Source organism: Podarcis pityusensis (assembly GCF_964106645.2).
Source record: "Podarcis pityusensis genome assembly, chromosome: 13".
NCBI classification, from domain to species: Eukaryota; Metazoa; Chordata; class Lepidosauria; order Squamata; family Lacertidae; genus Podarcis; species Podarcis pityusensis.
This window is the reverse complement of record NC_138038.1, coordinates 9,893,051-9,920,840: the sequence shown is the minus strand read 5'-3', so window position 1 is coordinate 9,920,840 and position 27,790 is coordinate 9,893,051. Positions and strand designations below refer to the sequence as shown.

The window sequence follows — 27,790 nt, the reverse complement described above, 5'->3', positions numbered from 1 at the left end:
CCCTAGCAAACTGATGTTTTTTACCACTGAATCAGAGCAGACAACAATCCACAGAAAGCCCAATTGCTGTTTGCTCTGATCCAGCAGTAAATTGTGGGTTTTCCCAGGGAAAGCACCAGGACCTCCCCCCCAAAAAAGAAAAAAACACACACACTGCTCAGACATGGAGCTTTAAAGCCCAGACCAGTGCCTACAAACACAGTACAAAAGGAAGCCTGGATGAGGCCTCAGTGGACATCCATCTGGGAAGCCTCCTGCGCCATCCCAGCAATCACTTTTCTGAAAGAGAGACAGGAGCAGGCATATCTGCCACTCCGGCCCCTGCCATCTGTTTGAAGGCTTCCTGGGGGCCTTTAGCATCACTCACCTGCTTCAGAGCTGAAAGTGGAGCAGTGGAAGATGAAGAAGAGGAGAAGGGGCAGAACTTTCCCCATTGGTGAGCTTCAAAAGTCTCTGTGATAATTCAGAAGTCTGGTTCGGATTCAACCACTAGCAAGGGCTGCGGTCTGGATTCTGAAGGGGAGGCAGAGTGGTGTGAGGACCTTGGACTTCCTGGAGGGTGATATTAGCTGGCAATTTAGCTCAGGTGCGAGTCACGTGTGGGTGAGGTGGGAAATGAAAACTTTGCTTGCCAATGCGGAAGAGAAAAAAACAAGTCCAGGTTGGTACCTGGGATACCTTTGGCCACTTCTCTGTTCTCAGCTGGACTCCTGAGTGAAGGAAACACCCTATGTCTGAAGGAAACACCCTATGTCTGTGAGCCATGAATCCCAAAAGTCAGCCAACGCATTAGCAAGGGTGAAGAACCCCTGGCCCTCAGGGGTATTTGGATCCACTAGGAATCCCCAGTTGGTCTGTGAAACTGTCCCTCTCACCTTCCTACAGCCGACACCATATATGATCAACTGCACCTACAAATCCCTGTGTCCAACAGCAACGATCAGCTGACTGTCAGGGCCTTTAAGGAACCACGTGTGAAGGAATGAGGGCCCTAACTTTTGCACAGAGCTCAGTCATTTAGGTGAGTGCATCATCCTGTCAATCCATACTGTCCCACTTCCATATACAAGGTGAAACTTTTTTTCAGGTAAGCCCAGGTATAATAATACAGTGGTACCTTGGGATGAGAATGGGATCCGTTCCGGAGTCCTGTTCGCATCCAGAAGCAAACGTAACTAGCAATGGCACGTCTGCGCACACACGCGTCACTTTTCGCAGCTTCTGCGCATGCGCGTGACGTCATTTTGAGCGTCTGCGCATGCGCGAGCAGTGAAACCTGGAAGTAACACGCTCCGTTACTTCCGGGTTGCCACGGAGCGCAACTCAAATGTGCTCAACATGAAGCATATTCAACCTGAGGTATGACTGTAATAATAATAATAATAATAATAATAATAATAATAATAACAGACGCTTCAAGTTACAGATGCTTCAGGTTACAGACTCTGCTAACCCAGAAATAGTACCTCTGGTTAAGAACTTTGCTTCAGGATGAGAACATAAATTGTGCTCCGGCGGCGTGGTGGCAGCAGCGGGAGGCCCCATTAGCTAAAGTGGTACAACATCTCCAGTCAGATATCAAAGGGAAGTTTCTTGCCAATGCAGTTGGGACTTTGGCATGATTTCTCATTGAGCAAAGAGCACCTAATTGCCTCATTTGCATTAAAAATAATAATTCCAGTAAGAACTCATAATCTATAAGTAGCGATAAAGAATTATAAAGTGGGGAAAGGGCTCAAAAGTTCAACCAGGATGAAGGAAGTCCACCACTGTGGCACTCTGAGAGGTGCTATCCAGTATTAAATCATACCTATTATGCCAGTTCAATAGACCCAACAGTAGAAAATAATCAGTGGGGAAATGATCTATAATGAAATGAAAAAGAGAAAAAAAAACTATTTAAAAATACAGAGGCAAAAAACAGAGTTATTCTTTTTAAGCTCCCAGGGGCCAGAAAAGTATATTTATGTATACAACTACAGCAGCTTGGATTTTGTTAGCCCAAAAATGGAGGGTGGGAGAGGACCAAGAGAAGGAAGAACGGCAGCTAAAAATGATGGAGAATGCAGCGTTAGCAAGTCTAACCAGTAGGGTGACAGAACAACAAGATTGAGTTTATAAAGAGGAATGGAAAATATTTGTGGAGTACCTGGAAAATAATTGTAAGCAAGTGAAAACGCTCGCAGGATTAATGTCAACTCAGCAGTATAACTATGTTTGAGGTGATACGAAAAGGAGGGGAAATTGATTGGTTGGAATAGACCAGGCATGCCCAAAGTCCAGCCTGCAGGCCACTTGCGGCCCCCGGGCTGGTTTCAAAGGGCCCCCCAGGCCATTTTGAAAAAGCAATCACTTGAGGCCCCCAAGCGCCTGCCCACCAAAGCCATTTCCTTTTCACGGGTTTCTCACGAGCTCTCCCCTCTGCGCAGGGGGGCGTGGCTAGCCCCATGCCATTAGGGAGTCCCCGGCTGTGTCACAACTTGGGTCGACCAATCTGGTCGGCCGGGGGGCATGCCCAAATAAATAAATACTACAGTACACGCTCGGGACGTTGATGCTGCAGCGATGGCGGTGGCAGAGGGGCGGCCACCGCCTTGAACCAGTGCCGGATTTATGTATAGGCTAAGTACGCTGAAGCCTAGGGCCTCTAAATCTATGGGGACTCTGCAGCCTGCCCGCTCCCCAGCAGGGAGTCTCCCCTCTCCCAAAATTGCAAACCCAAGACTTCATGCGAGGGCAGGGCGACTCAGTCCCAGCAACTATGAGACTCAGGTCCAGCCAGTGGGGCCCAATTTGAAGCAGTGGGGTGCAACTTGATTATTATCATTTTTTGGTAGGGCCCCAGTTCACAGCCCAAGTCTGCAAAATCTTATAGATATAAATTAAATCCGTCTAGATTGCCCTGGTGCCGGGGCCCACTTAGGAGCGGTCCATGGGGCCCAATTTGACCCAATTGCTCCAGTTGCCCTCATGAGACTGTGCAGGGATTGGACTGACAAGCCCTGCGCCTTCTAGGTCCCTGGTGTCACCATTCAGAGTACAGACTCAAGGACTTGTTAGGGAAATAAAGGGGGGCACTTATTGGAAATTCGTTTTGACACCTCTTCCCCCCGCCGCAAACCCTGAGACAAGCTCCAAAATACAGGCTAAAAGAGAGTAGGTCTGGGAAGAGCGAGGCATACAATGGGCACCACCAGTGAAAAGGCCCTGCTCCATGTAGCTCCTGCCCTGTCATTTGGTAGGGTGCTCACTTGCTCTCCTTCTTGACATGGCATGCTCTCTATTGGAGTCTCCAGGTCCAGTACAAAGACCATAAGAAGGGAGAGCAGGGGCCTTGAAGTTCCCAACAAATGTTAATCAAGCAAGCAAGCAAGCAAGAATACAGGTCACCTTTGTCACAGTCAGGACACCTATGTCCTGGTCAGGCCTGCACCCAATCTTGTTTTTGTACAATCCTGTTTGTCCTCAGTAACCAAAATTATATTATCAACATATACAAGCAGAAAAGTTGTTTTCCTTCATTTGCAAGGAATCGTACAAAACAAAGTGCCACTAATAAAGAACAGTTCCAGGGTGGCAACAGAAAGCAAACTAAAAATGCTTTTGCAGTTCATCAAAACTATCCAGCAATATCAAGTTATAGGAAAACTGGTGCTATTAACAGTAATCCTTCTAGTTGGTTAATTGGTTCGGCAACTTCCATGCACAAGACGTGTGATGCTAATTATTTCTCCCAAGTGTTAAATGATAACTAATCAGAGGCAGCTACAGTTGCAAATGGCAATAAAATATCTGTAAAAGGAAGAGGAACAGGTTTGCTCAAGTGTGTTGCAGGTAGAAATACTGTTTGTAATGAAGTGAGAGCAGTAGTTTACTTGCTCGAATTAACGAATAAGAAAGTTTTGAGAATTTAAATTCTAGATTAAAATTGATTACTTAATTGAAAAGGGGATTGTAACAAAAACACTGGGACCTAATTTGAATAGTAGAGTGCCTGGTATCTGGTGGGCAGACCAAAAGCACTCCTCAGGAAAAGTTATAAATATATCAAGATTAAGGATTAGGATTAAAAAGGTTAAAAGAATGGAAAAATTGGTTTTTAATAGGTAAAAATTTAATGTTATATTATATTAAGATTAAGGATTGGGATTAAAAAGGAGGGAAAGGAGTTGCTGGACTAACAAACTGAATTGGAATACAAAAGAGGGAGGTATGAGGAGGTCCGGGAAACAAGTAAATGTAAAAGTAGTGATGAAAAGAGGGAACTGTTTTTAACTGTTTTTTCTTTTTTCTTTTTGTATTTTGCATTGTGTATTTTTCTTTTTATTCTTGAATTTTTCTTTTTTGTTGATGTGATTCTTTCTTTGTGAAACTTTAATAAATATCATTAAAAAAAAAACAAAAAAACAAAAGCACTCCTCAGGAGAGCTTTGAGATTCAGGTGAGGGTCAGATGCCTTGTCAATCCCAGCAGGTATAAAACAGGAAGACCCGGCCTGCCCAGGCCATTGGCCTGCCCAAAGATCAAACCTATCCATTCTGAAGATCCTGAAGCTGAGGCTCCAATACTTTGGCCACCTCATGAGAAGAGAAGACTCCCTGGAAAAGACTCTGATGTTGGGAAAGATGGAGGGCACAAGGAGAAGGGGACGACAGAGGATGAGATGGTTGGACAGTGTTCTCGAAGCTACCAGCATGAGTTTGACCAAGCTGCGGGAAGCAGTGGAAGACAGGAGGGCCTGGCGTGCTCTGGTCCATGGGGTCACGAAGAGTCAGACACGACTAAACGACTAAACAACCACAACAACAACCATATAGGAACATAGAAAGCTGCCTTATACTAAGTCAGACCATTAGTCCATTTTGCCCAGCATTGTCTGCAGTGACTTGCAGTAGCTCTCCAGGTTTTCAGGCAGGGATTTCTCCTAACTCTACCTGGAGATGCAGGAAACTGAACCCAGGACCTTCTGCTGGCAAGGCGCATGCTCTGTCACTGAGCTATGACACGTCCCTTAAGTAGCAGTTGGGGACAAAACAGCAAAGGCTAGCCTATGGGTGAATTTCCTAGGGCATCCTGGATGGACTGTTGATTTGATGCCCCAACATTTGCGATCAAAGCAGAATTGTGGAGTGACATGCCTGGATGTGGCCATGTGCTTGCGCCCTCAAGGTTGGGCTGGCCTAGGGAGACGGCAGGTTGCTTGGATCATGCCACATAGGATGGGCCTATGGGTAGAGATCCGGGAAGCGGATTCCATGCTTATCTCCTGGTTGCAGTGGGCAGTGTCCTTGATATTGCTCATATGCTATTCATAGCCCAGGACTGTGTCTCAAGCTGCGTCATGAATGATACACTGCTTGATGATAATTGCCCAACGAAAGAGGAACAGGGTGAGGCCCATTCCTCAGTGTGTCAAGAGCGGTGTCCTCTGTGTTGTGGCAAAATGCCTGGGCTGTAGCCAATTAATGTCTCCAAGTAATTCAGCTTCCAGTTGAGTAAATAATAGCTGTCATGGAGAGTGAGACTTTGGAACCAAGTTTATTCCCATTCCTTAGCCTTGGGTGTGAATCCCACAGCAGTCCCATCATTTTCCAATTGTTTTTGTCTCCTGTCCTCCTTTACTGACATTTGAACCCATCCCTTTGCTGAACCACACGCCAGTACTCCTAATGCAGAACTTTCCAAACTGTGTGTCACGTGACACATTAGTGTGGCAGCTGCAGTGTGTAGGTGTGTCACACAAACACTCTTTGTACTCCTCCCGGGGCTGGAAAGGGGTTAGTTTAACCTCCGGTTTGCTAGCAAGGCTGAATTACTGTGTCGCAAAATGATGCATGTCTAAAAAGTGTGTCGCCAACATGAAACTTTTGGAAAACTCTATTCTAATGCCTGGAAAAGGGTATGCCTTAAATAACCAACAGGAGAGGCTATATTCCCTCTCTCTCTCTCTCTCTCTCATTCATTTCTGTTTTACAATTTAAAATACTCATTTTACATCCCTGAAATATTAGTGACTTCCATTCTTCTCTTTCCATGGTTCATTTTACATATCATAAATCCCTGCATATTTTACAAAAACTATACCATTCAGTGTTCCATTATTGCATCCATCAAAACTTGTTTACACTGTTGAATTTGTCTTAATGCTGCCAGCGTTGTCAGCTGCACACAATTATTTCCCATATATTCAATAAACGTTTTCCAATCTTCTCTAAACATATGTTTTTCTTGTACTCTTATTCTATGTGTTAAACTCGCAAGCTGTGCATATTCTGTCAACTTGAGTTGCTATTCTTCTTTGGTTTTTTGGACCTCGCCCGTTTTCCATTTTTGCACTAACGAAACACGGGCCGCATAGTTATTGTTGTTTAGTCATTTAGTCGTGTCCGGCTCTTCGTGACCCCCTGGACCAGAGCACGCCAGGCACTCCCGTCTTCCACTGCCTCCCGCAGTTTGGTGGGCCGCGTAGTAGCATACATAAATAACCTTTTTTCTAGTAACAATGCATCTTGCTTGATTGCAGGATCATGTAAGTGGAAGAATAATATTCCAGCCTCACATACTTATTTGCAAACAAATGCAAAGGGTGCTCTGGCTTGATGCAAGGTGCTGTGGTCACATGACCAGTAAACAATCACCCCACCTTCTCTATCACTTTTGAGCCTGTTAAAAGCAGGAGCATCGTATGCATCAGCGCTATGAGAATGACACTGGAGACCCTTATGGAAAGCAGGTAGCTGTGGGTTGCCCTTCTTGAAAGTCTTGACAACAAAACCACAACATTTGAGAACTCTGAACCAGATTGAGCAGGGAAAAACAACCTATAAATGTATTTTGGGGGCACCAGAGGGTGCTGTTGCTTTCACCAATTCCATCTATTTTCATGTTGTTTGTTACCCATAGAGGCAGGAAAAGTATTAGGTCGAGGGCGCTTTCTAGTATCTTTCTGCCCATGTAATAAACACACTATTGTGACTCAGAAGTGTTGTGGTGGAGCAGGAACTGCGGAGGGAGGACTGCAGATCATAAAAAAAAAAAAAAAAAATCAGATCAGGAGCATCAGCGTCATCTGCTAGAGCGACAGAGTGACAGTCCTTGTGTCAAAGAGGCAGTCAGCAGTTCAAAGTTGGAGTTACCGGTAACTCCTTGGGAGTCAAACGTTCTGGCTCCTGAACGATCGAAAACCGCAAGTGAGTGTTCTGCTTTTCGAACGTCCTTTTGGAAGCCGAACATCTGACGGGGCTTCCGTGGCTTCCGATTGGCTGCGCTTTGGTTTCTGAATATTTTGGAAGTCAAACGGATTTCTGGAACGGATTCCTTTGGGTTGAGTGTTTTCGGGTTGCGCTCCGCAGTGACCCAGAAGTAATGGAATCCGTTACTTCCGGGTTTCACCGCCTGCACATGCGCAGACGCTCAAAATGACGCCACGCGCATGCGCAGAAGTGGCAAATCGTGGCACGCGCAGACGCGGGTTGTGTTTGCTTCAGGATGCGAACGGGGCTCCGGAATGGATCCCATTTGCATCCAGAGGTACCACTGTATTAGCAAAAACAGGATCTGCACAGGAGTGTCAAGCCTAATGAGCACAGGTCTTGCCCCCATGAAGGAGTTGTGGAGTCTGAAAGTCCCCCACCTCCCCACTGCTCCTCTCCCCTCCTCTCCAGGACCTTTTACAAGCAATCGGAGACTGCGCCTGCCGCAGCTACTCCCGTTTCATCCCTCTTCTGGTTGCGTGTCGAGGTCCCCAGGCCATCCCAAATTAACTCACACTTCACACAGAAATTTTTGTTTAAGGTTTTTTGCAGAATTTTGGCCACAACTTTATTTATTTATTTATTTATTTATTTATTTATTTATTTATTTAAATGATATTTATTAAAGTTTCAGATAGAAAGAGACACATCAATAAAAAAGAATTTAACAGTAAAAAGAAAAATACACAATACAAAATACAAAAATAAAAAAAAGAAAAAACAGTTAAAAACAATTCCCTCTTTTCATCACTACTTTTGAATTTACTATTTTCTGGACCTCCTCATACCTCCCTCTTTTGTATTCCAATTCAGTTTATTTGTCCAGCAATTCCTTTCCCTCTTTTTTAATCCCAGTCCTTAATCTTAATATAATATAACATTAAATTTTTATCTATTAATAACCATTTTTCCATTCTTTTAACCTTTTTATTCCTAATCCTTAATCTTAATCTATATATAACTTTAAAGCCTGTGCAGCTAGAAACCATTTAATTTCAATCCAACATCACTCTAACATTCATTAATTTTGCAATATTTCTGTAAATAATCTTTGAATTTCTTCCAATCTTCTTCCACCGACTCTTCTCCCTGGTCACGGATTCTGCCAGTCATTTCCGCCAGTTCCATATAGTCCATCAGTTTCATCTGCCATTCCTCCAGTGTGGGAAGCTCTTGTGTCTTCCCAAAACTTTATTTAAATACACAAACGTGAGTGGTTGCTTAGGCATTGGTTACGACTATCTGTCCCCGTCCAGGGACAGAACTGACTTCTGGATTCCAGCGGAAGCCAGTCAGGGAAAACAATATTGGGGATCAATGAAGCTGGGCACCAGACCCTCACCTCCCCCCACATGCTCCCAGGGGATTACGCGGCCCAAACCCGATGCCAGGGATTTGGACGAAGGCATGACAAGCCCCTGGATTCCTTTAACGGAATTCCCTTGCAGCGCCAGCATTGGAGGGGTAGGCACTTACCCCTCCACCAACCAATTTTTTAACCAATGCCTAACCACAAACCTTACAAGTTGTGATGATTTGCTACGCAGTAGGCAAAAAACCAAACGGCACCAGCCCATCAGCCAAATGGAAAAAATTCCTACCAGGCGCCCCTGCCCCCAAAGCAGGCAACCCCATGACAGGCATAGCAAGGTCAAGCGAAATAACCCTCATTTCAGGGAGGATGGGCGGGTGATCCGGTGCACGTAGCAAAGTCCAAAGCTGCGTGACCTGTATTTAAAACCTTTGTGTCCCACCCCCAAATTGGCAACATGAAAATCTCCCCAGAAACTCAACTGCCCAATGACTGCCTGGGGCCCAGCAACAGTGGGGTCGCCTGCTAGACCCCACCGCAACACGTGCTCTCTATTAGGGAGAACACGCTTTCCGGGAGACAAGTGGGGAGGGGAGCTTGTCGCAGTAGGAGGGGGAAACACCCGTGCCTCTTCACCAGCTGGACTCATCTCTGCCTCTCTGCCTCCCTCTTCCCCTGCTTCAACTTCTGCCTCCAATTCTGGACTTCCTTCTGCCACCGACTCTCCCAGCTCACTAAGCCCTGTTACCTCTTCCAATACCTCTTCTTCCCTTCTCCCTCTGACCACTCATCGTTGTCCCACCACCAATCCCCAGGCTCTGAGTCCTCTTCCTTTGGAAGTTCCCTGCTAGTTCCTCCCACCATTCCTCTGTGTCCAACCAGCCCATGACACCTTGGAACTGTTCCCAAGCCACAAACCCTTCCCTCAGCCCTCACTGAGCCTGCTATACACCCTCTTTTTGTGTTTTTGCCTTGCTGGAATATACCCTTGAACTCTGATGATGCCTCTTAGTTCCTTGGATGGAGGATAGAGAGGGGGTGGCTGAGAAGGTGTATAGAAACAAGTCTACTGTTTGAGTGTGTGCTGCAAATGTAAAACGACAGAAAGAACATTTTTTCATATGTGATGGGCTTGCAAAAAAGTCAAGGGCCATTGGGAAATGATTTATAATGAGATAAAGAAGTTGTTTAAGATGATGTTCCTCAAGGAACCTGAAGCTTTTCTCTGAGGTTTATGGAAACATATATACAGAAAAAAGTTGGTTAATTTATTTACGGGTGCAATGACAGCGGTAAGAATATTGTATGCTCAAAACTAGAAACAGGATGAGGTTCCCACGAAGGAAGAATGGCTTATGGAAATGATGGAGTATGCTGAACAGGCAAAGCTAACAGCAAAATTAAGGCATCAAAATGACAAAACATTATCTGAGGATTGGAAACCTTTTGTAGAATATATAAAGAACTATTATAATTCCATGAAAACATGGGCAGGATTTGAGATGGGAGGAACAGTAGAAAGACATTCAGGCTAATAACTCATGATGTATACATGGAGTGTTGTAAGTTAAAATATTCAGCATTAAAGGATAAACATAGAACAGTGGGGGTGGAATGGGAAGTCAATGGATAAATTAAACTTAATGTTGATGGTAAAGTATGTAAATGTTGGGAAAAGAAAGAAAGAAAGAAAGAAAGAAAGAAAGAAAGAGTCTACTGCATAAAGATAAATTTAGGGAAGTTTGTAATGTTTGATGTTTTATTGCTTTTTTATTAGTATTACTAATAATATTCTGTTGCGAGTGGCTCAGAGTGGTTGGGGAAGCCCAGCCAGATGGGCGGGGTATAAATAATAAATTATTATTGTTGTTGTTGTTATTATTATTATTATTATTATTATTATATGATATTTATTACTTTTTCAACATTTTCAACACAACACTACAAACAAAAAAGAAAAGAGAAAAAACAATACAAATACAATGCAAAAACGCTACATGGACTAACAAAACAAAGCAAAAACAAACAAAAACAATTTAAAAACACCTCAAACATTTTCAATATCTTATATTTCATTCACTTATTTCCAGCGACCTCCTCACACCTCCATTTTTGTACTCCACTTCTATTAATTGTTTCAGCAATTCCTTTCCATCTTACTCTGTTTTCTATCCTATAATTATCTTAACACATTCTTGCCTTCTTTTTCCTTTAATTTTCTATTAATCTATTTATACTTAATTGCTTATGACATTTCTACTAAAGCCATATAACTTCATTCCAACATTTTTCTAACATTCCTTAATTTTACAATATTTCTATAAATAGTCTTTAAACTTTTTCCAATCTTCTTCCACCAACTCTTCTCCCTGGTCTCGGATCTTGCCAGTCATTTCCGCCAATTCCATATAGTCCATCAACTTCGTCTGCCATTGTCCAACACTTCAGTGCTTTCAAGAAGCAGCCATTCTCTCAACCAGCAAAAAGCAGATGGTTCACAACGAAATTTAAAGGTCTGGCAGGGCAGGTCCACCTCCTTCTTTGGCATCCATCAATATCTTAAGTTTTACTCGAGGCTTCCTGCCCTGCCAAACAACTCTAGAAACATCCCTCTGCCACCTCCTGAAACAATCCATCCCATCCAAAGATTGCAATGTTTGAAACAAAAGCAACATCCCCAGCAACACAGCAGCCCTCATCCCCACCACAGTAACTCAGCCCAACAGTAACAACTTCTGATTTGTCCATATTTCCAAATCCCCCTTCTCTTCAATCCAACATCCTTCACAGTTATCCTTAAACAGATTCACATTTTTGGCAGTCATACTAACCCCCAAATACCTCTCTTTCTCAACCGATGTTAGTCCTGTCGCCTCCTGAAACTCTGTCAAGCTTTCCTTTTCCAGTTCAGATAGGGCTCTGGTCCTCAAATTCATCTGTTCTTCTTTAAGTTCAATCATAACGAATGTCAGCTTATGTTCATCAGGTTGTCTTTGTATGGATGGGACTCTCCTCTCCAGTTGTATTGCTTTAGATTCAGCAGCAAGGGTTTTTTCCCTGACTTCATCTGCAGTTTGCCGTATCAGAGTAGATTCCTGTGTCAGTTTCTGGGTGGTTTCTGAATTGGTATTCACCTTTTGTCCCAAGTTATTTAAAGTTTCTACGATTAAGTCAATTTCAATATTTGCAGCATCCATTTTCACATTTATCACGTCTGTTTTCTTGTGAAGTTGTTCCAGCGAATCGTTTATTTTCAATAATGCAGCCACTAAGGCCTCTTCTGTCGACATCCTGTCTGTTTTTTCCTTTCCATTTGCCATAACACTTAAGAGATTCAAGGTCAATTCCAAAGTCTCACACTTTTTTATCTTGCAGCTGGAAATTCCCCTAGCCCAGCTCCTGTAAAGTAACCAATTTCAAAAGCTTCCACTAGGGGAAAACAGTTTCTATTTGTATCGGTCAGTATGTCCTCTTTTAAACACAGTTTCAATAATCCAAAGTTAGTTTCAATTTTCAGTTACTTTCCTCCTTTTTTTGAAAACAACCGGAGAGAGTAGAAACAATGTATTCTCTTGTTTAGCTACCTGTCAATGAACGTTCTAAACGCTGTCAATGGACGTTCCAAAAAACATCAATCCTGCTAGCAGCCCGTTTCCAGGGTCAGAGCGGCAGTATTTTAACTCTCTTAACTCTCTCCTACAGGCATATTCAGTCCACCACTCCCCCCCCCCCTTCTCCTGTCTCCAAAAAGGGGGGGGGGGTTAGTTCTTTACCGATGGAAATTTAGTCTTTTACAAAAGGCTTTCCAAGACTTTAGCTTGCAGCCTCCTTGCTTCAGTTTATCTACAAAAGGGGGAGGCGGACTTCCTGTGTTGAACCTCCCCGTTTCGATGCCAGATTAAACATTTAAAAATCCAATTCTTCCCAATTCAGCTCTACTCACGGGTAATCACTTTAGAGTCAAATTGTCCACAGGAAAAAGTCAGTGCTCTCCGACAACAGCTATGCGGCTTCGCTCCGTGGAAGAAGCAGACGATTCGAAGCACCGCGCCACTCACCCCACATCGCTCCGGATCCCCGAAACCCGGTTTCCCCGCGAGTAGGGGAGGCGCAAAAGGTGCCCGCCGAATCCCACGTTCACAGGCTTCTCCCGCCTGTGATTTTTACGGGTCTCCGCCTTCGCCGTGGCAGTACAGACCCAAATTCCCACGGGGCAAATTCCTCCCGATCAGAGGAATTCCGCCATTGCCGGAGGCACCAACCTGGAAGCCGGCCAGTTATTATTACATTATTATTATAAATTTAAAAATTATTACTCCACCCACTTTTGTACCCTGCTCCCCACTGGGCTGTGCCCTCAAAACACTACCCAGAATGGAGTGTGACCTTCAGACTGAGAAGGATTCTGCACCCATATGGTAGGAAATTTATATATATTTCCTCAAACTGATGCAGGCTTGTCGACTTGTATGAGCACAATATTTCGTGGCTGGGGAGATTCCCCTTTCCCGACAGTCGGTGTGTCTCTTCCAACTTTCACAGTCGCCTACTGTACAGCTCCCACGACGCTCCTAACAAAGGACAGTCATCCCCACCACATGATGGCATGTAATTTTAGAGAAATGTCTCCCCTCCTTTCAGTTCCTTTGGTGCCACACCTTTCATTGTCACATTCTGTCAGCGCTTACTCAATTCCCTCCAAGGCTCAGTGCACATCATACATCTCTCCCTCTCCCCTGCCAAAAAAAAAGAGAGGGGGAAAAATAATTGTGTGGTCTGTAGTTTAGCCTGTTAACGGAGAAATCCGAGGGCTCCCTTGGACAAAAACAAAGACACCAACCAGGATAACTTGGAGCAAAACAGCAGCCTGTAGGCTTGGCCTTTACTGGATCCTGTCGCGACAGGACTCCCACCCGCAACAAGATGAAGCAAAATGGAAGTCCAGTACAAAAGAAGACCCCAACTTTTATTAGTTACTAATCCCCCAAACTACACCCCTAAGACTACATCACAAAAAGGAGGGGTTGAGGGAGGAGTTGTGGAGGTAACCCGAGTATCTTGTCACCTGGCTGGTTCCCCCTTTCCCCCCTCCCCATGAGTACTTTCCAGGTGACAAAGGGGAGTTTGCAGTTTCCTGCCCCCAGAGGGAAGAGCTGATCATTGTCCTTTGTTCCAGTCCGTCCTGAATCCACTCCTATATGCAAGTTCTTTGTGACCTTGATGGTCTTCTGTCTAGGACCATCAGGGTTGGCATAGCAACTGGGCAGGGCTCCTGTATATGTGCTGGTATGCTCAAGGGATTATGGCTGCCCTGTATCAAACCTTCCCCATTTTGTGGTCCTTCCTTCATGGAGTAAAATAAAAGTGGAACGGTGCAGATCCGATGTATGGTTGATTTTCTATGAATTTATAACAGAAGCGTAGCATATGTTGTGTGTGTGTGTGTGTGTGTGTGTGTGTGTGTGACGTTTGTACAAACTGAATGATTCGGGGGGGGGGGTTCCTGTGACAAGCCCTCACAGAACTACAATTCCCAGCACCTTTAACAAGCTACAGTTCCCAGGAAGGATGCTTTAAATGTATGATGTTTCTGTTTGCACTTTCAGGGTGCTATTGGGAGGGAGATGACTCACGACCCGTCTCCTCTCCTCTCTCCACAGTGGTGGTTTGTTTTCTTTTTCTCGCACGGCTGATTGTGCAATTTCCCTCAGCATCCATACTGTTGGGGCGGGCGGTGAAACAAGCCGATATGATTCCATGCCCCAGTGAGGAAGGAAGGAAGGAAAAACCACCCGTCCGCTGGAAGACAAAGGGAGCAGAGAGTCTGGAAAGGCAGCTTCAGTGTGTGCGTTCCTCCCTCCTATTATGCACACACTGAGAGGAGCATGTGAACATGGAGGCCCTGAGTGTAAACATTTGCAATATAATTAGTGGTGATGAAGGGAGATAACTTCCCGGTTTACTTTGTCAACTTTCTGTGCGTGTGTATAAATAGACAGATAGACAGATGGACACAAAGACAGACAGACAGACAGACAGATGATAAATAGAGTCCACAACATACACATATTTAATGTGTTCATTCAGCTGTACGCACTTAACAAATAAAAATAAAAAGGGGGTGGGGGGAAAAGACCAGCCATCCCACCTGCCATTGAACCCAATGTGTTTTGACGATATGCGGTTTTGTGGATTGACTTCTGCATGAAATAAGAGAATTTCACAAAACCAATACAGTGGTACGTCAGGTTAAGTACTTAATTCGTTCCGGAGGTCTGTTCTTAACCTGAAACTGTTCTTAACCTGAAGCACCAATTTAGCTAATGGGGCCTCCCGCTGCTGCTGTGCCGCCGGAGCACAATTTCTGTTCTTATCCTGAAGCAAAGTTCCTAACCCGAGGTACTATTTCTGGGTTAGTGGAGTCTGTAACCTGAAGCGTATGTAACCTGAAGCGTATGTAACCTGAGGTACCCCTGTACAACTGAAATAACTGAGGAGAGATAAAGGAAAGTGCGCAGTCAAAAATGGAATTTAGGAACCACAATGGGGTGATTGGAAGTCATGTTGGAATTAGTTATGTATGAATCTAAATCTTCTTTTTTTGTAATATGGATCGATTTGGGATTGTTTTTGTTGACTTGTTTTGTTTTTAAAATCAATAAAGCATAAAAAAGACTGTATGTGATTTTGGCTTTAGGCGCGCAAAGGCAAATTTATGGGAGTGCGACTGGTTTGGTCGCACTGAGCACAGAACCTTGCGGCTGCCGTATTAATGCTGCAACGGTGTCGATCTAATAAATAAGGAAGGGATAAGAAGGACCCTGGACCCATATCATGTATGTAAATACACAGCTTTATTGGTTTATGGGGTCAATAGAAACTTCATGCACTTCAGCAGAAAGGGGAGGATGCTGTATGGAGCTTTGCTACGTAAAAGGAGGAGGGCTAACTTGGTCTGCTCGCATCTATTGTATAATCTTTTAACTGTCATGGTTTATCACAGAATTGTAGAGTTGGGACCCCAAGGGTCATTTAGTCCAACCCCCTGAAATGCAGAATCACAGCTAAAGAATTCCCAGCAGATGACCAGAGAAAACCATCTGGAAACCAATTCTGTCAAGCACCTAGGACTTTCTCACTGAAGATTTTCAGCAGCAGGCACTACAATTCCCAGAAGCTAAGACAGTTAGGCCCCATTAAAAATCCCGAAGCTTATCAGCTGCCAGGGTAGTGATTGCTACTAAATGGAACTCTCAGGACATACCAACAAAGGAAGAGTGGATTTGTAAATTAAGTGAGTATATAGAATGGGCAAAATTAACTTCAATTATAAGATATCAATCGAATCAGAAGTTAGGAATGGAGTGGAAGTATTTCGAAGATTATATGTCAAAATAGTGTTCTAAAAATGACGTGTTAATAGGCTTAGAATAAAAAAGGTAAGCAATAACAAAACAAAGAAAGAAAGGAGGAAAAATCAAAATTTAACAAAAATAATTTATTACAGAATGCAAGGAAAAAAGGTAGAAAGAAATATAAAGAATTGCTGTGGGGGGAAGAAGAGGGTGGGTGGGTGGTGTATAATTATGCAGCTGTTGCAATTTAGATATTATATTTTATGTGAGGGAATCATTGGGGATTTTGGTTATTACCGTATTTTTTGCTGTATAAGACGCACCAGACCATAAGACGCACCTAGTTTTTGGAGGAGGAAAACAAGAAAAAAAATATTCTGAATCTCAGAAGCCAGAACAACAAGAGGGATCGCTGCACAGTGAAAGCAGCAATCCCTCTTGCTGTTCTGGCTTCTGGGATAGCTGCACAGCCTGCATTCGCTCCATAAGACGCACACACATTTCCCCTTACTTTTTAGGAGGGAAAAAGTGAGTCCTATAGAGCAAAAAATACGGTATGTATATATGTTAAGTTTCAATAAAGATCTGGGGGAAAAAGAGCTGCTTATGTCAGCTGCAGACGTGCAGCGGGCGTTTGCTTCAATGACGAAAGGTTCAGGGGTTTTCCCTTCTGTGCCTCCTCCCGTTAGTAACAACTCGTAAAATGCCCCAATACTTTCCCTGTTCAAAGTCTCCAGATTCAGCCTGGCTCATCCCAGGGTGTGGTGTCAGAGTAGAAGGGCCCGATCCCATGGGAAGCAAGGGAGGAGGATTGTGACGGCGTTGCAAGCCGCTGGACCACAGGGACCCCGGCTACTCTAAGGCCGGGGACTCAGAATTTCATTTCGCCATCCTTGCTCTTCAGAACAACCAGGGTTACCAAGAAAGGGATGAGGCAGATCGGGGTGATGATCAGAGGCAGCAAAATGTCATCCGGGGGGTCCTGCAGGGCGTTACGCACGCTGCAGTTGAGGAAGTACATCCTGTGGCCATACGTGATGTAGTTGTGAGCCAAGGTGTTGGGGTAGCCGTACTTCAGGCGTTCTGCCCATTTTTCCAGGCACTCCCGCAATTCATTGTATGGCCTGTGGAGTTGATCAACAGAGGGAGGAATTCAGGATTTGGAGCATTAGATACAGTAGAAACTGGGGGAAGCTGTGCTCTTAACCCTCAGAAAGAAACCTTGCACTATAACCTTTCTAAAGGGTGGTGCTGTGGGTTAAACCACAGAGCCTAGGACTTGCAGATCAGAAGGTCGGCAGTTCGAATCCCCGCGACAGAGTGAGCTCCCGTTGCTCGGTCCCCGCTCCTGCCAACCTAGCAGTTCAAAAGCACGTCAAAGTGCAAGTAGATAAATAGGTACCGCTCCGGTGGGAAGGTAAACGGCATTTCCGTGTGCTGCTCTGGTTCGCCAGAAGCGGCTTAGTCATGCTGGCCACATGACCTGGAAGCTGTACGCCGGCTCCCTCGGCCAATAAAGTGAGATGAGCGCCGCAACCCCAGAGTCGGCCACGACTGGACCTAATGGTCAGGGGTCCCTTTACCTTTACAACCTTTCTAAGTAGCTGTTAAAATGTCTGCCTTCACAGGTGGAAGGACCCTGTGTGAAAGGCGGGGAAGGGGAGACCTCACAGGTGAGAGGCTGTGAGGAGAAGAACGATCCCAGGTGAGAGCTAGGAGGGCTCACCTGTCTCTGTATGGGATAAAAGTTAAGGTGCCGCAGTGAGAGAGGACTGGTGTTTTCTTTCTATTTTCTTCTTCATTTTAGTTCCCTTTCTATTATTTATTGTAGATTAGTTTGTTTTTCTGTTATGTGTCATGAAAATCTCAATAAAAGTATACCCAAAGGAGCGTCTCCATCCCCATCATTCAGCCTGGACACTGAGGTCCAGCTCCAAGGGCCTTCTGGCGGTTCCCTCATTGCGAGAAGTCAAGTTACAGGGAACCAGGCACAGGGCCTTCTCGGTAGTGGCACCTGCCATGTGGAACGCTCTCCCAGTGGCGTAGCGTGGGGGTGCAGGGGGGGCCGGCCGCACCGGGCGCAACATCTGGGGGGGGGGGGCGCTCGCACTCGCAGCTCTCTGCCCCTACCTGGCTCACTCAGGGTTAGGGGGCACAAATTACTTGCCTTGCCCCGGGTGCTGACAACCCATGCTACGCCACTGCGCTCTCCCACCAGATGTCAAAGAGAAAAACAACTACCAGACTTTTAGAAGATATCTGAAGGCAGCCCTGTTTAGGGAAGCTTTTAATGTTTGTTGTTGCTTTTTTATTACTGTTACTGGTGTTCTGTTGGGAGCCACCCAGAGTGACTGGGGAAATACAGCCAGATGGACGGGGCACTAATAATAATAATAATAATAATAATAATAATAATAATAATAATAGTTGTTAAAAACTTCATAGTAAAATGTCTGCCCACATTTCTCACCAGCTTCCCTGTTGTAGAAACCTTGTGCATTGCAGAAGGATTTTGAGCCACATTCTGCATTTGGGGTGGTCCTGTGTCTGACTTTACAGGGGTCAGTCATCTATTAGAAGGTCTGCCCTCTGTTTGAATGAGTTATTTTGCTGAAGGGCTGTCATGTGGCCAGCATGACTAAACCGCTTTTGGCGCAACGGGACACCGTGACGGAAACCAGCGCGCACGGAAAAGCCATTTACCTTCCCGCCAAAGCAGCACCTATTTATCTACTTGCACTGGCATGCTTTCGAACTGCTAGGTTGGCAGGAGCTGGGGCAGAGCAATGGGAGCTCACCCCATTGCAGGGATTTGAACCCACAACCTGCTGATCAGCAAGCCCAAGAGGCTCAGTGGTTTACAGTCTAAATATCATCATCATCATCATCATCATTATTGCTGTTCAGATAAACAGCATGTAACATTTGATTTTGGCCTTAAGACTGTTATTGATACATCTCAAAATTTCTTTATGAATTGTGGCAGAGTCAACATCTGAACGTCGTAACTCCAGAATTTCATATTCCTTATTTGACTCCCGAAAGAAACTGGCACAACTTTTGTTTACCACTCTCAACCACCCCTTACCCAGTGGAAAAGCTCCGTTCTTCATTACCTTCTAATGACCATCCACTCACACCAGTGCTCCTCTGTGATGTTGGCCATCTGCTTCTCAAAGTCTCTCCAGCAATCTGCCACAAGGATACTGTAAACTAGATGGGGGGAAGCAAAGCATAATGAGTAATGCCCTTTGTGTGTGTGACGCAGCATGGTAAGGGTAGCGGTGGAGGAAGCAGGGGTCTGGCTGTGTCGTGTGATACTGAAATCCAACGGTGGAAAGGAGGAATTGTGAAGAAATCTGCACATGGGCCAACGAGTGAGAATATAACCAACATTCTGCCTTCTGAGGTACATGCCTATTGCACAGGCAAGGAGGACGCCCCCCATCTCAGATCTCACCTCAAAAAACCAGGCAGTCATCTGTTTATCTATCAAATCAAATAGCACAGCAATTTTTCAGGACAGCACTGAGTCAACATTTTCACTTGTCTCTTCTCAAAGTGGCTCGCAATGGCAGGTGTATGGAAACAGTTATGGCTGCAGGGTTTCCCAAAGCGAATCGCAGGTTCTGGGGTGCCAACTTGAATAAAATATTTGGGGGACAGGTAAGTCACACCCCGCATAATCAGTCACAAGATGCGGCACGCACACACCAATTGAATGGTAATGCCCACTGACTTGGGGGCCCCCAGCCCCCTCAAATATTTTATGGGGGCAAAGGGACCTCAGTCTCTAGGATTTGGCTGCTATGCACAGGTTTGTTCAATGGGAACCACTGGGGAAAAAGGTGAGGTTCCAAATTTTTTACTGCAGCCTGGGACAGTTGTTTCAGGTTGGAGTAGTTCTGGGGAGTGTAGGGGCCCTGAGAAAGAGTGGATCAGGGCCGGCCCAAGACATTTTTAGGCGCCTGAGGTGAACGCAAAATGCCATCTCCCTCCCTGCCATGGAATCAGAGGTGAGTGAACATATGCATTAGGAGCAAAGGGGGAATAAAGATCTACATTGGGGTGTGCTGACCCTGTGAATCCTGCCGCCAGAGGCGGTTGCCTCATCTTGTCTCATGTGTGGGCCGGCCCTGTTTTGGTACACCAAACAATGTTTTCTGTTTTGAGATGTAAACAGCCAGGTTTGTATACTGGGGATACTTTTGGATTGGTGCTGAAAGCAGAGGTGACCTCAGCAGCTCATTTTCAAACTTAGGCCGGAAGTGGGGAACCTGTGGCCTTCCAGATGTTGTTGGACGCCAGTTCCTACAAGCCCCAGTTTCCCACAAGCCCCTCCAACTGGAGGGGTGGAGATGGTCACCCACCTCAGGAAAGGCCTCTCTCAGACAAGAGGACTAAAGGAGCCATGTTCTGACCCAAAGCGTCCTCATAACAAAGGGCATGTCACGATGTGTCTAGAGGGAAGAAAAGGCGGTCTGTACATACTCAGAGGCATCAGAATTTCTGGGCTTTGCTATCATCTCACCATCGTCCAGGCTCAGCTTCATTTCGGGGCCCAGAAATGTAGCGTTTGGTCTTCCTTCGAGAGAGACGCTGGCGTTGCCAGGAGCTTCTGTGGTCCCATTATGAGCATCGAGCCTGATGGCCACTGCAGGTGAGACAGAGAGAGCAGAAGGAATGCAAGAAGAGTGGGGACAAGTGGATACAGTGGTGCCCCGCAAGACGAATGCCTCGCAAGACGGAAAACCCGCTAGACGAAAGGGTTTTCCGTTTTTGAGTTGCTTCGCAGGACGAATTTCCCTATGGGCTTGCTTCGCAAGACGAAAATGTCTTGCGAGTCTTGAGATTTTTTTTTCGCTTTCCCCCCCTTTATCTAAGCCGATAAGCCTTTAATAGCCTTTTAGCAGCTAATCCGATAAGCCGATAAGCCTTTAATAGCCGCTAAACCGCTAATAGCGCTAATCCGTTAAGCCGCTAATAGGGTTGCTTCGCAAGACGAAAAAACCGCTAGACGAAGACTCTCGCGGAACGGATTAATTTCGTCTTGCGAGGCACCACTGTATTTTGGAACAGTCCCTCTGGAACATAGCTGTCAACCGTCCCTTATTTGGTGGGAAAGTCCCTTATCCCAGCACCGTGTCCCGCTGCTGTCCCTTATTGATGATGTCCCTTAAATTTCCCGGGTTTCAAAGGAAGCAGCTCCTCTCCCTCTCTCCCTGCTGGCCAGGGAGGAGGGAGGTTCCAACTGTGTTGCTTGGCTGTGTTGCTCACCCAATAAGGAGTCTAAGAACGACTGGGGGGTGGAGCTTGCATGCCTTGTGCCAATCAAATCGGCCGCGTTGCCTGGGGACTCGCCTTTGCTCAGCGCTTCCCAGCAGAGAGGTGACGGTGGTTTTCCTTGCTGCATCTCCTTTGCCGGGTTGCTGCGCTGTGGGAACCACTGCATGAGGCTTTGTTTGGCTGCTGGCTGGGCTTTCTGCCTTTGGCTCGGAGGGGCCCAGAAGTTGAACATACCTGTGCTTGGAAAATCCCTTATTTTGGCTGCTGATCCCTTATTTTCAAGGCTGCTGGTCCCTTATTTTCAAATCTGTAAGCTGACAGCTATGCTCTGGAACCATTGAGGGAATGGAATTGGGTTCAGGACAAACATGTCTGGTATTCCAGCAAGCAGGCTAGACATTTGGAGCACAGCATTGGCAAGGTGGGAAAGAGTTAAGCACTCCTTCCTGCCTTCTAAATGTCCCTTTCCTGAAGCTCTCCCTCCCCCCCACCCCAATAAACATGTACTTAGCCAATGCTTTGTAGCCTGCTAGAACAGGAAGGTTTCCTCCTTCACTTACTTCCTCTGGAGTTTAAGAAGTTGCTACAGCCAGGGACAGGGCATTGTGTACAAAAATCAATGTGAACTGTGGCGACTCTGTAAATGAGTTGTGTTTACACTGAGCCATGTCTACCGCTCTGAGATTTTTGAAATATCAATATATAGTTGTGAGTTTGTTTTTTTTGCAGGAGGTGGGTGTTAGGCTATATTTCTGAGTCCCTCAAAATTCCTGGATCCGGCAAGAGAGCCTCTTTATTTTTATATATATATATATTTTACAAAGTAATAATCATAAATAAATAAGAATAAAAATGTGCACCCCACCACCGAGGCCATTCCATTATAACTATCCAAACTCCCAAAATTTCAACACCTCTTGCGATGGTTTGACCCCTTTCCATTTTAACAGTACAGATTCTACAAACACCTTCCATATCTCCTCGAAATCATTTGTCCTGCATATTCCCTGTCTTACCTTAATGGCACGTGTTAATTTGTCATTAATAGCTATCTCCGACAGCTCTTTATACCATTCTTCCATTTTATATTCTGCTTACCCTTTCCACTTCCTGGCTATCATAATTCGTGCAGCTGTCGATAAATTTGTGAGCAAGTCCTTCATAGCCTGCGGACCTTCTACCCCATCGTAAATTGTTAATAATGCAACCTCTGGACAAGAGAGGCTCTTCTCACAGTCATTGGTTCAAACCCCACGTTGGGCAAAAGATTCCTGCATTGCAGGCAGTTGGACATAGATATGGGATGTCCAACAGGTCGATCGTGATCTACTGGTAGATCCCCGTGAGGTTTTGGTAGATCGCAGTCGATCTCTGGTTCCCTTTCCTTCGTGTTGCTAAAACTGACTCCTGCCTGCCCCCTCACCCTGCCCTCCATTGTTGTTTGATCTCTGGAAGAGAAGATAAAGCTTTCTCTGTGTTGCTGTTTTCATCCACAGCAATCTTTCTGTAAGTGACTTTACCCCTTTGTCCCTTGCCTTTAACACCCCCAAAACAGGGTTCTCCCCTCCTTAAAAAAAACGCAACAACCTTGAGCTGCCCCCTCCCAAAAGGGGCTTTTCTCTTCCCTAAGAAAGCTCAACAACTAAGCTGAAACCCCCCCCCCCAAAAAAAACAGGGGTAGATCACTGCCAGTTTTTAATTCTGAAGGTAGATCACAGCCTCCTAGGAGGAGGATGCGGGATAATATGAGATTGGTGATAGATGCCATAGAATATCTAGACATGAACCCAGGGAAAGCAGCAGCCTTCGTCTTAATGGATGCCAAAAAGGCTTTTGATAATGTCTCATGGAGATTTCTGGGAGTTGGCCACCCCTGACATAGATGATCCTCGTGGCCCCTTCCAACCGTACAATTATATAATTACTTTTGATTCCATTGTTGAAGTTGGCCTGTTGAAGTTGGCCTGGCAACATTGCAATATATCACCAGCTAAACTTTGTGATACAGTGGTACCTCTGGTTAAGTACTTAATTCATTCCGGAGGTCCGTTCTTAACCTGAAACCGTTCTTAACCTGAGGTACCACTTTAGCTAATGGGGCCTCCCATTGCCGCCGCACGATTTCTGTTCTCATCCTGAGGTAAAGTTCTTAACCTGAGGTACTACTTCCGGGTTTGCGGAGTCTCTAACCCAAAGTGTTCGTAACCTGAGGGGTTTGTAACCTGAGGTACCACTGTATACAGTCATACCTCATGTTACGTTTGCTTCAGGTTGCGTGTTTTCAGGTTGTGTCCAGTGGTGACCCGGAAGTACTGGAAAGGGTTACTTCCGGGTATCATCGCTCACACATGCGCAGATGCGCAGAAGCGGCGAATCACGACCTGCGCATGCGCAGACGTGGGTTGCGTTTTTTTCAGGTTGCAAACGGGCCTCCAGAACGGATTCCGTTTGCAATCAGAGGTACCACTGTACTGATATATTACAATGTCTGAAATAAGGGTGGAGCTATGTAGAGGCATTGGCTGTCTTCGCGGTTTCCCCCGCATTGTGACATTTGCATGGCACACACACACACACACACACACACACACACACACACACACCATGATTTGCAACATATTGCCAGGTCAAAAATTATGAAGGCAATATCATGATATGGACTTGAAACCGATTTGGGACGATACAGTGGTACCTCAGTTAAGTACTTAATTCGTTCCGGAGGTCCATTCTTAACCTGAAACTGTTCTTAACCTGAAGCACCACTTTAGCTAATGGGGCCTCCTGCTGCTGTCGCACCACCGGAGCCCGATTTCTGTCCTCATCCTGATGCGTATGTAACCTGAAGCGTATGTAACCCGAGGTACCACTGTATATCAATTTATCCCCCAGTCCTAGTTATGAGGCTGAGATGCAGTGAGAGAGGACAACCAAGCACATTGCCTTCAGCTTCTTGGAGGAAAGGCTAGATATAAATGTAAGAAATAATAAATCCGTAGAGGTGAGATAGCCATGCAAAAACAGTTCACCACAGGAGTGCTGTTTCCCTGGAGAAGTTGCTGTAAGCCTCAACTTGGAAAACGGAGGAAGTCACCCAAATATCTAATAACACAGAAAGAAATTGCCTCCTGCCTCAGAGAAAGGCAAATTCTCCCAAGGCTCCTGTACCTCAAAGTGTGGCTGGGCTGAGTATTTGGGGAGTCAGAAATGCCAGCAAAGCTGGAGCGAGAGGGGAAGAAAATGACAGTGGGGGTTTATCTAGATCCAGTGGTTTTTTTCCTTCTTAAAAAAATGTTTAGGGGTACTCTCATTTTCCTACTCATATTGAAATACTGCCCCTCAATGAGGCCAAACTTAGATTTACAAAATGTTTAGGGGTATGCGTCCCTCTCTGCCCCCCCCCCCCCCGAAAAAAGCGCTGCCTAGATCTCTGGGACATAATATTACTTTTGACTAGCCCTACTGAGACTGCGATGAACCTGGCCAGAAAAAGCACTGGAAGACAGCGTGGAAGCAGGACAAATCATGCCTGAGTAAGAAACAAGGGTGAGTCTGTGTCTACGCAGAGAGTCTAGAAGCTACCTCAGAGCTGGGACAAGAGCTAAGAAATCCAATTCTGATAAAAAGCAGGATCTGAGACAAAGACTCTGAGAACTCTAGCTGACCTGCGGAGACTCTCAGAAGGGATACCCATCTCCCTGCGGCGGACAACCTGTTGAGGGTGGAGATTATCTCTGTTCTCCACAGCTCTGAGAACCCAAGCCCCTCTCGACTGCTGAGCAGAAGCTTTCTGCTTCCCACCCGACGGCCACCCTGAAGTGCTACTCACCTGTAAAGACCACCAGAAACAGCAGCAAGGGCAGGCACCGGCCATCCATCTTGGTTCACCCTGCCACTCTCAGCACAGCTGCCTGTTTCCTCCTGACCAGCTTGAGATTTGAATCGGAATAACAGGAAGCGCCTCCTTTCCTCTGACAGGGCTGGTGGTTGAGAGTGCAGCCGACATGTGAAAAATGAGATCCAGGAGCAAGCCTGGCTCCCAGGGGCTTTGCTTCAGTGAGGCTCAGTTCTCCTCCCTTGCTCCCACACCCATTCGGAGGCACCGGGACCCCTGTAACCTCGGGGCAGCCACCTCGGGTCACCCTGCCTGGCAGCAGAGGAACGTTCTCCTCCGCAGCCCTTCCAACTTTTACAAGGCCCAGCCGGCCTTTGGATTGGCAATTTCCGAGTCGTTTCTGTCTGCTGGGTTGTGAAATCAAAGAGGCAGCTTGAAATGGGTAGCCAGGGCAGAGGGAAGAGAGGGGAACGCCTCTGGAAGCAAGACACTGGCTCTCTCTGTGTGTGTCTCCCGCGTGCAAAATCAGACAGGGGACAAGCAGCCCCAGGGGCAACTCTGCACATCTGTGCAACTCATCTGACTCACGCTTGGACGAGGTTTGCAAGATGACAGGAACCAACGCAATGCACAAAGTTGCTTCAAAGTATAGCGACAGGGAAGATTGCAGAAAAGGAAAACTGCAAGTTTATTATTATTATTATTATTATTATTATTATTTGATTAAATGCTTTATTGGTTTTAAAAACAAAACAAATGCAAAACAATACGCAACAATCAACAAAAGGCAATCCAATATCAACACTCGTTACAAAAAGGAGAAACGATTGAGTTCACACGTCACGAATTCTAACATAACTTCCAATCCCCCATTGTGATTTCTAAATTACATAACAACTGCGTTCTAAACTTTATCTCTCCTAGGTTGTTCGATTGCGTTAATTTTGTAAAGTTATCTTATTTCATGCAGAAATCAATCCAGGCCTGCCAAAGAATTTAGATTATTACAATGTTCTTTTAAATATTCTCTGTAAATATTCCACACTCTATTAAATATTTGATCTGTGTGGTCTCGGAATCTTGCTGTCAATCTTGCTAGCTCTGCATATTCTAACATTTTATTCTTCCAGTCTAATTTTGAGGGAGTAGAATCTCATTTCCATACCTTAGCAATTAAAATCCTTGCTGCTGCTATTGCGTACATTAAAATTTTCCTTACCCTTTCTGGAATTCCATTGCTCATTATGCCTAGCAGGAAGGCTCAAGGCTTCTTAGGGATAGAACTTTTAAACATTTTTTAAAGTTCATTATATATTGTTTCCCCCAAATCCCTGATTTTTTGGCAGTTCCGCCACACGTGGCTCATAGTGCCGTCTCCAACAGATGTTTTATAGATGTATACATTTTGGGCAGTTTTATAGGTGTTGAATATCATGTGGTAAAGTAATTATGTTTGGAAGTCAGAAAGAGGGATGGGGGGAGGTCGATGCTCAGTTAGAGCAACGCTTGGGTCCTGGTGGCTTTCACGGTGTTCCGTGTACACAATAGAGTAACCAGTCTGTGCGGTGTGGATGTTAATGCTCATAGACTTCACATTCATAACTTACATTCAGGGAGGTGTTTGTGACACTCATCATAGGGTCTGAACTATTTTATGGGTGCTGTGGTGCCACCCTTAACAAACTGCAGATGGCAAGTGGCAGTGGCCTCTCTTGGCGAACTGATTTCCCTCTCTTTGTTCACTCAGCCCAGAGGTGGAAGGTTAAGGGACACCTCACGGATGTGCAGGGAGTGGTCATCCGCTGTGGAAAGAAAAATACAGGCTGCATTAAAGAAAGTCCTTTGCCGCTCACTCTGTGTCTCTGCTTTCTTTGTTGCTAATATTGCCCTTATGACAACTTTGTGGGACTGGTCATGTTGTTCGGATGCCCGATTATCGTCTTCCAAAGCAACTACTCTATTCCGAACTTAAAAATGGAAAGCGTAATGCTGGTGGTCAACACAAGAGGTTTAAAGACTCTCTCAAGGCAAATCTAAAAAAATGTAGTATAAACACCAACAACTGGGAAACACTGGCCTGTGAGCGCCCCAGTGGGAGAACAGCCTTTACCAAAGGTGTCATGGGCTTTGAAATATACTTGGAGTCGAGAGTGGATTTCATGGTCTTTATTCAGCTCATAGTGGTGAGGAGGAATGGAAGTTCCCCCAGAATGTCTGCTTTTTATACATTATTTACACAATGGGCCCCATGTGATTGGCTAATTCTGGGATTCACCTGTAGGCCAATCAGGTTGCGGATTCACTTCCACCTGGAGCTGGATTGGGTGGCTCCTGTGGACCGATCAGACTGCTGCATTCTGGACCCTATTGTTCTAGGACCAATCAGACTGCTGCATTCTGAATCCTATTTTTCTAGGACCAATCAGATTACTGCCTTTTGGATCCTATTCAACTCAGTACATAACAGGCTTTAAAGACGCTCAAACTCAGGGCGAAAGGGAGAAACGAGCTAAGAGGAAGGCACATTTGGCAAACCCTCACTGTGATCGACTCCTGGCCAGAAACCTATGTCCCCACTGTGGGAGAATGTATGGATCCAGAATTGGCCTCCACAGTCACTTACGAACTCGCTGTTAAAACCATGTTTATGGAAGACAATCTTACTCGGCTACGAGTGATCGCCAAAGAAGAAGATTAAAATTAAGCGTCTCTCTCACTCCATCTAAACTTGCCTCGTGCAAGCATCAAGCAG

The 27,790-nt window shown here is 45.4% G+C and overlaps 1 protein-coding gene across 1 annotated transcript; it reads right to left on the bottom strand.

Annotated features, from left to right (window-relative positions):
* Window positions 1-15,400: 15,400 nt before the first annotated feature.
* RAMP2 (receptor activity modifying protein 2) lies at window positions 15,401-25,475 on the bottom strand. The gene is made up of 4 exons (XM_080977148.1): window positions 25,033-25,475; window positions 20,452-20,574; window positions 19,037-19,133; window positions 15,401-17,044 (listed from the first exon to the last, which is right to left on the bottom strand). Exons 1-4 carry the CDS (start codon window positions 25,079-25,081, stop codon window positions 16,792-16,794), a joined length of 522 nt encoding a protein of 173 aa, XP_080833274.1. The 5' UTR covers window positions 25,082-25,475; the 3' UTR covers window positions 15,401-16,791.
* Between the last annotated feature and the right edge of the window lie 2,315 nt (window positions 25,476-27,790).

Coding starts and splice junctions, on each gene's coding strand:
- RAMP2 (XM_080977148.1), bottom strand. CDS start 25,081: ATGGATGGCCGGTGCCTGCCCTTGCTGCTGTTTCTGGTGGTCTTTACA. Junction 19,134..20,451: donor GAAGCTGAGCCTGGACGATG/GTGAGATGATAG, acceptor CCCCCCATCTAG/TTTACAGTATCCTTGTGGCA. Junction 17,045..19,036: donor GAGTGGATGGTCATTAGAAG/GTAATGAAGAAC, acceptor TCAACTCCACAG/GCCATACAATGAATTGCGGG.